This window comes from Bactrocera neohumeralis, chromosome 3 (genome assembly GCF_024586455.1).
Source record: "Bactrocera neohumeralis isolate Rockhampton chromosome 3, APGP_CSIRO_Bneo_wtdbg2-racon-allhic-juicebox.fasta_v2, whole genome shotgun sequence".
In the NCBI taxonomy this organism is placed as follows: Eukaryota; Metazoa; Arthropoda; class Insecta; order Diptera; family Tephritidae; genus Bactrocera; species Bactrocera neohumeralis.
In genome coordinates this window covers 34,528,434-34,538,120 of record NC_065920.1, presented here as the reverse complement: position 1 = coordinate 34,538,120, position 9,687 = coordinate 34,528,434, and the positions used below count along the sequence as shown (strand labels likewise).

Here is a 9,687-nt window from a genome sequence, read left to right as displayed (position 1 = left end):
ACAATCATGCTGGTATTAGCATTGACGGTAGACGCACAACAAATCGACATCCAGGATTTAACGAATAATAACGGATATTTACCCATCAAAACTAACGAACTGAAAATAATTAATCATTATGACAAAACACTTCATTTTATCAACTTAACAGCCTACGAGGAAACAGTAGCCTTAATATCAAATAACATTAACATGCTAAAAACCACAACTTTTGAAGACAAACAAATTTTGGACACAGTTAATAGGAACTTTGCATTACTCCAATCAAAAATAAGCGACTTACACCCTCATTTTAAATCAAAACGAGGACTTGTAAATATTCTAGGGAAGGGATTAAAATATATAGCAGGATCCATGGACAGTGATGACGAGACGGAAATCCATAACGCACTCACATAAATACACGAAAATGAATTATCCACAACAGTTAGTATGACGAATATAGTACGCGTTAATAACTTCATATCCGAGGAAATATACAATATAACAAAACATATTAACCAACAGCAAATCTCAATAAGTCATTACATTAATACATTTAAGGACACCATACAAAACAAAATAAAGTCATTAGAGGACAAGGTTCAATTTTTAGAGCACACATACCAAATAGAAAACGATATATCCTTTTTACGAAACCACATAGACGACATAGGACAAATTATATTTTCCAGCAAAATAGGTATAATTCCTACGGACATCCTCACCAAATTAGAACTTGAATTAATTACAGATTTCGACAGTTACCAAAATATCAAGACAGCAGTAATATTTCAAAACAACAACATAATCATAATCCTCCTAATACCCCAATACTCACCAAATACCCTTTCACAAATCAGATTTGAACCACTTCCTAATATAGCTAATAAATCAATAGCCTTAGATACTTACGAAGTATTAATAGATTCAGAAAACAATATGTATGAAACATATGTAAAAAACAATTTGGAGAAAAATTTAATAAAAATTCACAATAAATGTTTAGAAAATATATTGAAATTCGAAGAAGCAAATTGTAATTTAGAAACTATAGATAAAATAAATGTCACTGAAATAGTCCCTGGTATTCTAGTATTTAAGCATTTTGATGTAGAAATAGAACACAATTGCAATAAGCAAAAAATAAAACTGAAAGGCAACTTTCTTATCAAATTTGAAAATTGTTATATTAGTACGCTTAATAAGACGTATTCGAACATTAACATTAAAATATATGAAACATTTATTTTGCCAAATCGAATCACAAAAATTAAAGAGAAAAAGAATGTAACTGAACTTGTTCTTAAATTAGAAAATCTTTATGTAAAACAAATAAATCACGAAAATAGTATCGAATTACTAATGAATAAAAATAAAAGAGGAATTTAATCAGCATAGGCACTGATGTTATAATTATAACTATAATTTTAATAACAATTTTATACATCATTATAAAAAGTAAGCAAAAGCTAAATATTTCAATTGAGCCACTGCAAGCAACTTCAGCAAAAAGGGGACCATTTCTACAAATTTCAACACCACAAATGCATTAATCCCGATTGAGGACAATCGACTTAAGAGGGGAAGAGTTAGCACGAACCAAGCATAAAGTGCAACTATGTCAACAACCCCGAAATTACAGCGCAAGCGACAACTGGTAAATTCTGCCGATGCTACCTCAGCACATCCGGCACATGCCAATTGAAAATGCAATCGAATTGCTTATATTAATTCTAGGAAATATATCACGCCACTTAATAATTCCGTGGCTTAGAATAAGTATAAATTAAGCAAATTGTTAAATTTAAGTGGAGTCGTTTTTGGTCAATAAAGCGGACACGCTGTCCGATTAAAAAATAATATTTTTTTGATATTTCCAACGCGGGAATACATAATTTATATATACTTTATAGGGTCTACGACGCTTCCTTCAGGGTGTTACAAACTTCGTGACAAACTTAATATTCCTCGTTCGGGATATAAAAACTTAACTGTTTCACTAAAAAAAGAGATTTTCGAAACTTTAATCCCCTTCGAAAAGCATGCCATATAGGAATGGTAGAAGACCAATGCTTTCATCGCATTGTTTCATATGATTTCGGAGACGGGCAATAAAGCAGTAAATATAGGCCGAAGAAAGGGACATAACGGAAAGGCAATAAAGTTTAGATTAGTTCATCAAGAGAGGATTAAACCAATAAACTTCCAAATGACCTTCATTCGAATGACGAGATGTCCGTTCGTCCGTCGATGCATTCATCCACAGGGTGTGTCCGGAAAACACCGCCTTGTTAAATTTTTTTTTATATTGTAAAATCGGTCGGTGAATTTCGTCATTGCCTCCGTTTTGACTTTTTGCAGGACTAAAGGAATACCATTAACAATTTTTACTTCTTTTCGTGACGTAGTTTGTCGGCTCAAATATTGCCCGAAATATGCGGTATAAATTCGTCCGAAAGCTCGAAAATCTTTATATTTGTATGTATATTTATATAAGTATATGGGGTTTGATCGGGTCCCGATATATGGGATTTCACCAAAAAGTGGTCGGTGCCACGGCCATCGTCCAATTTCTACGCCGGCACCCGTAAAGATATCTCATAACATTTCGGTGGTCAAATTTAAGGTCTCTGGCGTATTTATTCTTCTTCTTTACTGGGGTGGAAACCGCTTACGCGGTTATAGCCGAATTAATAACAACGCGGCAGTTGTTTCTTCCTTTTGCAAGGTTGCGCCGATTGGAGATTCAAAGCTCGAAATCCAGGTTCTTCTCCACCTGGTCCCTCTAACGGAGTGGAGGCCTTCCTATTCCTCTGCTTTTCCCGGCGAGTTTCGTCCATTCGGACGACATTACCTAGGCAGAGTAGGCGCTGTCGTTTAATTCGCTGAACCATTCAATGTCGTCGTATATCTTATACAGCTCATCGTTCATGCCTCTGCACCATATAGCAGTACGGGAATAATGTGTGCCTTATAGAGTTTTGTTTTAGTTCGTCGAGAGAGGACTTTACTTCTCAACTTAGTCCGAAGTAGCACCTGTTGGTAAGAGTTTTGATTCGCTGCCTTATCCGTTTTGGAGAAAACAGAACTAACGTCGCGGTAAATACATATATTTCGAGCTATTTCCACAACACTTGATTTTTTTCTGTAAAGTAGCCTCTGAGGTCCTACATACTCAACTCTCTTCTCATCTCTTGCTTTCTTTACCAAATACCTTTCGACTTACTGCTCCACATAAGTCACTAAGGTGTTTCTAGAAACCCGGGCTATTAACAACATCGAATTTCGTGATGTACACTGCTGCTATAAAATAGAATCCTAATGAACAAGCTTTGAATTGATTTGGGGCGAGATTACTGTTCGCCACGGCAATAGTAATGTTATATATACATATACAAGTACATATATATATAGGGCTTGACGACAGAGCATATGCTGTTTATTTCGGTTTTTACATGGCTGAGGCAACTGATAGAAAGTATCATACGTAGTCTATGCATTTACGCAGTTATCAGGTGGAACGCTTAGTAAACCTATTATGGTGGAATGGTAATGAGCGGAATCGAATATTAGAACGTACGCTAAATAGTTGTAACGGTAAAGCACTGCTTTTGATTGTAGACAAAAATGTAAATAATCAATCAGCCAATGAAGCATAAAAACACCTTGAAAAATGTTTAAAACACAGCACCCAACACAAAGGCACGTGGCATGCGTCAGTGGCGTTTTTTAATGACACTTCCGCTCAATAGCTGTCAAATTATGTAGATAAATACTACACTTATACAATGCAATACTTAGTACTGGAGGGTATTATGGTACAGCTGTGTTCTGAAATTCACGCTAAGTTAGTTTTTATACTCTCGCAGCAAAGTTGCTAAGGAGAGTATTATAGTTTTGTTCACATAACGGTTGTTTGTAAGTCCTAAAACTAAAAGAGTCAGATATAAGGTTATATATACCAAAGTGATCAGGGTGACGAGTAGAGTCGAAATCCGGATGTCTGTCTGTCCGTCCGTGCAAGCTGTAACTTGAGTAAAAATTGAGATATAATGATGAAACTTGGTACACGTTTTCTTGGCTCCATAAGAGTTAAGTTCGAAGATGGGCAAAATCGGCCAACTGTCACGCCCACAAAATGGCGGAAACCGAAAACATATAAAGTGTCATAACTAAGCCATAAATAAAGATATTACAGTGAAATTTGGCACAAATGATCGCATTAGGGAGAGGCATATTTAGACGTAATTTTTCTGGAAAAGTGGGCGTGGCCCCGCCCTACAAATTTTTTTGTACATATCTCGGAAACTACTATAGCCATGCCAACCAAACTCTATAGAGTTGTTTCCTTCATTTCCATATACAGTTCAAAAATGGAAGAAATCGGATAATAACCACGCCCACCTCCCGTACAAAGGTTATGTTGAAAATCACTAAAAGTGCGTTAACCGACTAACAAAAAACGTCAGAAGCACTAAATTTTACGGAAGAAATGGCAGAGGAAGCTGACGTTAGGAACCAATGACAGCGGAATAAAACTTTACAAAAATACGGTATTTGAAAAATATGTAAATGACGTATAATGAAATCTCGATTATCACTTTATCATGCGAAAGTATAAAATGTTCGGTGACACCCGAACTTAGCTACACTCATCGTCAAATTTCTACCCTCGTCTTTTGTCTTTGTCTTGGGTGTAAAAATTTAGAATATACATACATAAGTAATAGGAAAAATTATCGGGTGGGGAATGACGACTAGACTGCTACATAGTATGCAATGTAAGTGTCATTGGGCCACGGGAGAAGAATCAATGTCATGAAATAAAGTGCAGTGCGGCTCACTCGCCAAATTGGCTCTCTACCAGATAACTGCAACGAGTACGATTAAATCAGAACAAACACTCGTGCCAAAACCATAATCAAATCAATTCAGTTCATCATAGACAACATTGTTGATCAATTCGAGTACTCGCCAGCGTCAAATGATTTGATGCAACACGAATAATCTCTTCTTTGGCAATCACGATCGAGTAAACGGTATGGCTGGCTCCGGTTCAAATCGTATCATGTCAGTTCATACCGTTGCGACGATTGTTTGAATCGATGTGAAACTGCGGGTATACTACGAGTAAATCTACGAGTACAGCAGACAACAACAATTTTCTCCTGGATTGATTTGAATCATGTGTGGCAAAAAATGTATCAGCTTTGAACATTATACAAGAAAAGTTTTATCGCGATATATTGCGAATTTTTTTGTCTACTGGAAAGTAAAATATGCAATTGTTTTATACGTGAAGTAGGCGTGGTGTTTGTCCGATTTCGTTCATTTAGAATTGGTTGAGTAACTTATGTCATGACATGTATAGGATCTGAAACTAATTTTTTTGTATGCTTACTTAACGAGTTATCGAACGTTTAGTAGCTTTCAACATAAGAGTTTTATTGGGAATGGGCGTGATAACTATCCAAATTCACCGATTTCCACAGCTTTTGAGGAGGTGCCAAAAGAATTATCAGCATGTTTGTATGTACATACATATATAGATATACATACAGTGGACCAAAAAAGTTTACATACACTTAGTTATATTAAATTACGACACGTTTATTTGTTATAAAATGAATAAATTTTGTGGTTTTTTTTATCCATTTCAAAAGATGTATATTTAAAATGCTCCCCACTCAATTTCTAGTATTATTTCTGGGTATTTTGATCCACTAAGTCCATGATCCAGCTTTTTGGCCTTAGGATATGCTAAATTTAATGTTAAATATACATTTTTTGAAATGTATAGAAAAAAAAACACAAAATTTATTCAATTTTTAACAAATAAACGTGTCGTAATTTAATAGAACTAAGTGTATGTAAATTTTTTTGGTCCACTGTATATAGATATTATGGGATATCAGTACCAAATTACAGTTTTATATCTGAATTAACTATGAATTAGTTATAGCACTTTATAAAGGGTGATTCATTTCGAGTTTCGCTATTTTTTTTTAAGAAAAAACACAGACATTTCATATTTAACGGGGGATGTATATTATCATTCGAAAGAACATTCTTTGACATTTATTTTTTGAAGATTATTTGTTTCAAATGTTGGTTGCGGCTACGCCTCAGTCCATCCGCTGAGTCCAATTTTCGATGACTCGTTTTGCTCCAAGGCCGGAAACGTGAAAATATCTGCTCACCGAAGTGTTTTTTTTAAATAAATCCCTTGATTTATGCGATGTGTGGAAAGTAGAACCGTCTTGCGGAAACCAAATGTCGGCGAGATCAGGCACGATAACGGTCGCCATTGACAGGCATGGTTTTTGAAGAAATATGGACCAATGATTCCACCGGTCTACAAACCACACCAAACCAATATTTTTTCTGGATGAAATTGCAGCTATTGAATCTCTTCAGGTTGCTTTTCGTCCCTAATGCGGCAAGTTTGCTTGTTTTCATACCAATTGAACCAAATTCGGCTCGAAATCATTGGATCTTCTTGGAACGATGCCGCTTAGAAAGATCGAGCAGCTTCAGTTCTTGCATAATCTGCATTTTGTACGCTTTACTTTAAGACCTCGACGTAAAATGCGCCAAGTCGATCCAATCGTCAGCCCAAATTGTTGCGAACGAGTCTCCATTGTCTTCGTGCACACACTGCGTGCTGGACGTGGTTTATTCGGTCGAAAATCATTTATTAATGAATGCTGGATCTCTAGATGGGTGATGGTGTTGCGCATAGTACACTCAATAGGCCGATCAAGTTTACCATAAGTTGAGGGAAGAGCGCGAAACACATTCTTAACAGAACGTGAATTTTCTTTTAAAGTTTCTGTACTTACTTGCACAATCAGAGTTTGAATGCTTACCTTAAAGTTAAATTCCAACAAATATTGCACTTGCAAAATAAAGAAAGTAAGTTTGTATATTGCCTGCAAATCATTGAATTCACATTCTCAACTCATTCGTCTGTATGGGTCGAATGTTAACATACATATATATTATAATAGAACAGAACAAATTGAAAAGCTTAGTTACGCATTTGAATATAAGTACATGGGAAAATTAAGTTTGTATAATTGGTCAATAAAGTCATGCTCGTTAACAATGCGAATAGTTAAAATGGTATTTTTTAGGCACACCGAATTGAATTGCTCAACATCATTCGTCTCCAGAAAACGTGAGCTGGTCGTATCATCATTTGCGAAAACACAAAAGATTCCTTTGTCGATAAGCTATTCCAGTTTATCCCGGATGTGCGGTTTCCGTAGACTCCATTTAGATGACTGAAAAGTAAAAGATAGATCGCCGTAAACACTCATATGTAAACAATTTTTACCAGGTATAGCATCGGCGAAACCACCAAGCACCTCTATGCACCTGTGCACAATTATTTTTACTAACATCCTCATCGTGATCATGCGTTGAAAATGGCATTCCCAAATGATAAGTTAAAGAATCGATAGCAGTACCGCTGTAATTACCCACTTTCAGCAAAGCAAAGTTTTTTGACTCGCCACCAATACGAAACTGTGAATATTTCGCGTAGTATTTTTTACCGTTACGTCTTTCCAATTGAATATACAACTCCTGTTCACAGCTTTTAGTGAGCACGTGTAGTTTTTCTAAACCAATCCAATAGTTTCCCTTTAAATCTCCAAATCCTTCCTTATATTCATCCCAAGTTCTATAAAAATCCACTGAGTCGCTTACACGGCGTTGAACAACTATCCATCCCCCAAAATCAACGTCCTCCTCACAAAACACTTCCAATTCGCTGATATTCAACTTTTCTATTTCAATTTTATAAATGCCACTCCTCAATTTCTTTGCTGCTGCTTTCATACAACTTGACGGGTACAACGATCTGAAATAAACAGCTAATAATTATAAACACGGTTCCATAACTAGTTTATTATTTTTACCGTGTCGAAACTAACTCCTTTTCGTTAATCGGAACTAACTCTTTTTCGTTAATCGGAACTAACTCCTTGTCGTTAATCAGAACAATTTCCTTTTCGCTTATCGAAACTTTATTTGAATAAGTATTTTGCACATCTATCCAGTCTTTTATGTATTTTTTAGCGACACCCAATTGCACAACACAATTGCACTTGCAATCGCACACTTTACTTGTCCCATTATCTTTAACGAGGCCACATCTGCTTGGAAAAAGCAAAATACAATGCGCCAAAATAATTAAAACGAAACGAAGCATTTTTCCGTGAGTTGCGCGAACTCTTCGGCTCCGAATTATAACTGCTACTTGCTGACAGATGAACTCAATCAAGTAAAGTGTTGTACACAGGGTTTACTTAAGATTTATATCGTTTATTTCGTTATTTAAAATACAAAATGACTTAACATCACTTTTCACAAGTTTACAATAGGCAGATCAATGATATACTTGTAGAATAGCAACTACTTGTTTTGAAAGAGAATTAGAATTTTGGTTATAATTTGATTGTGTCTGATAGCGATGTTAAGCTTTCGCACACATATCTAACATAATGTAGTGAATCCTAATGAAAAAACTCAATTTTTCATGAAACGTTCTTTTGCATTTTAGTTGATGATAGGTATAGTACTTTTACCCAAATGCAGCTGTTTATTAAAGGAATTTATAATTTGTGGAGTGCGATAAGAATTTAATTAATTAGGTACTGACTTAATTGCATTAGGTTTAGTTTTACACAAAACTGATTGAAATAGATCTAGAGTTATATAAAGAATTATTTTCAAGAAAAAATAAAACACATATAATTTAATCCAATGACTAAAAAGTTAGCTTTATTATAAAAATAAGGGTATGTCAATGTTTTAAAAATTATTTCGGGCAAGTCCCGCCGCGGTTGGAATGATTAAATTTCAGTCGAGAGGCCCGATTTTTGACCACTTTTTGTAGCAAGGGTTTTCCATTGACTGTAACATTACGGGAAACGTCGTTTTTGAAGAAATTTGGATGAATGTGTCCCTCTGCCCATAGACTGCACCAAACAGTGACTTTATATAGAAATAGCAATATTGTCAATGTGACAGTTTTGATTATTAACGCACACATTCAAACAAAAATGAGCTTTATTGCTGAATAATTTTCGTGCGATGCGTCCGGATCATTACTTTGGTAATAAAAGAGTAAGTCGCTTTATTATTAAATGGTAAACCAAACTGAGTATAAATTAGGTAACAGCTGACAAAAATAATTATTTTAAAAAGAGATTTACCTCATTGAATCCTACACGTCTTAAACAAACATCTGTTTTATAAAAGTGAAGGATAATGAGATTATTTTATTTCCGGATGAATGACTGTCTGTGTGCCCGTCTGTCCGCTGTATTAGAAAGCGATAAGACAGTTTGAGGATCTGGTATTTTAATCGAAATCACACTATATAACGTGGTTACTTCTTAAGTGCCTACTTAGTCCGAAGTAGCACCTGTTTGAAAGAGATACTCTACGTTGGATTTCGAGGCTAAAGTTGTTGTTGTTGCTGACACTGGTTCAAAAATAGACGAAATTATATACGAATTCGAAGTTATGACTGTCAAAAGTGACGTGGGAGCCTAGTCGCGAGTGCGACGACTGTTTGTTTGAAGATATTTTGTCTTGTCACTAACAGACCCATTTGCTTCGCTACCTTATCCATTCTGGAGTAGGCAGAACTATTGGCGCGGATGTTTGTTGAGGCTAACATCATCATGCTAT

At 35.5% G+C, this 9,687-nt stretch overlaps 1 protein-coding gene across 1 annotated transcript; it reads right to left on the bottom strand.

The window, feature by feature from the left end:
- Positions 1 to 6,965: 6,965 nt before the first annotated feature.
- Positions 6,966 to 9,211, bottom strand: LOC126752970 (ryncolin-1-like). The gene is made up of 4 exons (XM_050464023.1): positions 9,207 to 9,211; positions 7,908 to 8,144; positions 7,322 to 7,849; positions 6,966 to 7,268 (listed from the first exon to the last, which is right to left on the bottom strand). Exons 1-4 carry the CDS (start codon positions 9,209 to 9,211, stop codon positions 7,115 to 7,117), a joined length of 924 nt encoding a protein of 307 aa, XP_050319980.1. The 3' UTR covers positions 6,966 to 7,114.
- Positions 9,212 to 9,687: the final 476 nt, after the last annotated feature.

Excerpts from the sequence above, each read along its gene's own strand:
- LOC126752970 (XM_050464023.1), bottom strand. Across the intron at positions 7,850-7,907 it reads AAGGAGTTAGTTTCGACACG|ATCGTTGTACCCGTCAAGTT; the intron begins GTAAAAATAATA and ends TGTTTATTTCAG. Across the intron at positions 7,269-7,321 it reads TTTCGCCGATGCTATACCTG|TCATCTAAATGGAGTCTACG; the intron begins GTAAAAATTGTT and ends TTTACTTTTCAG.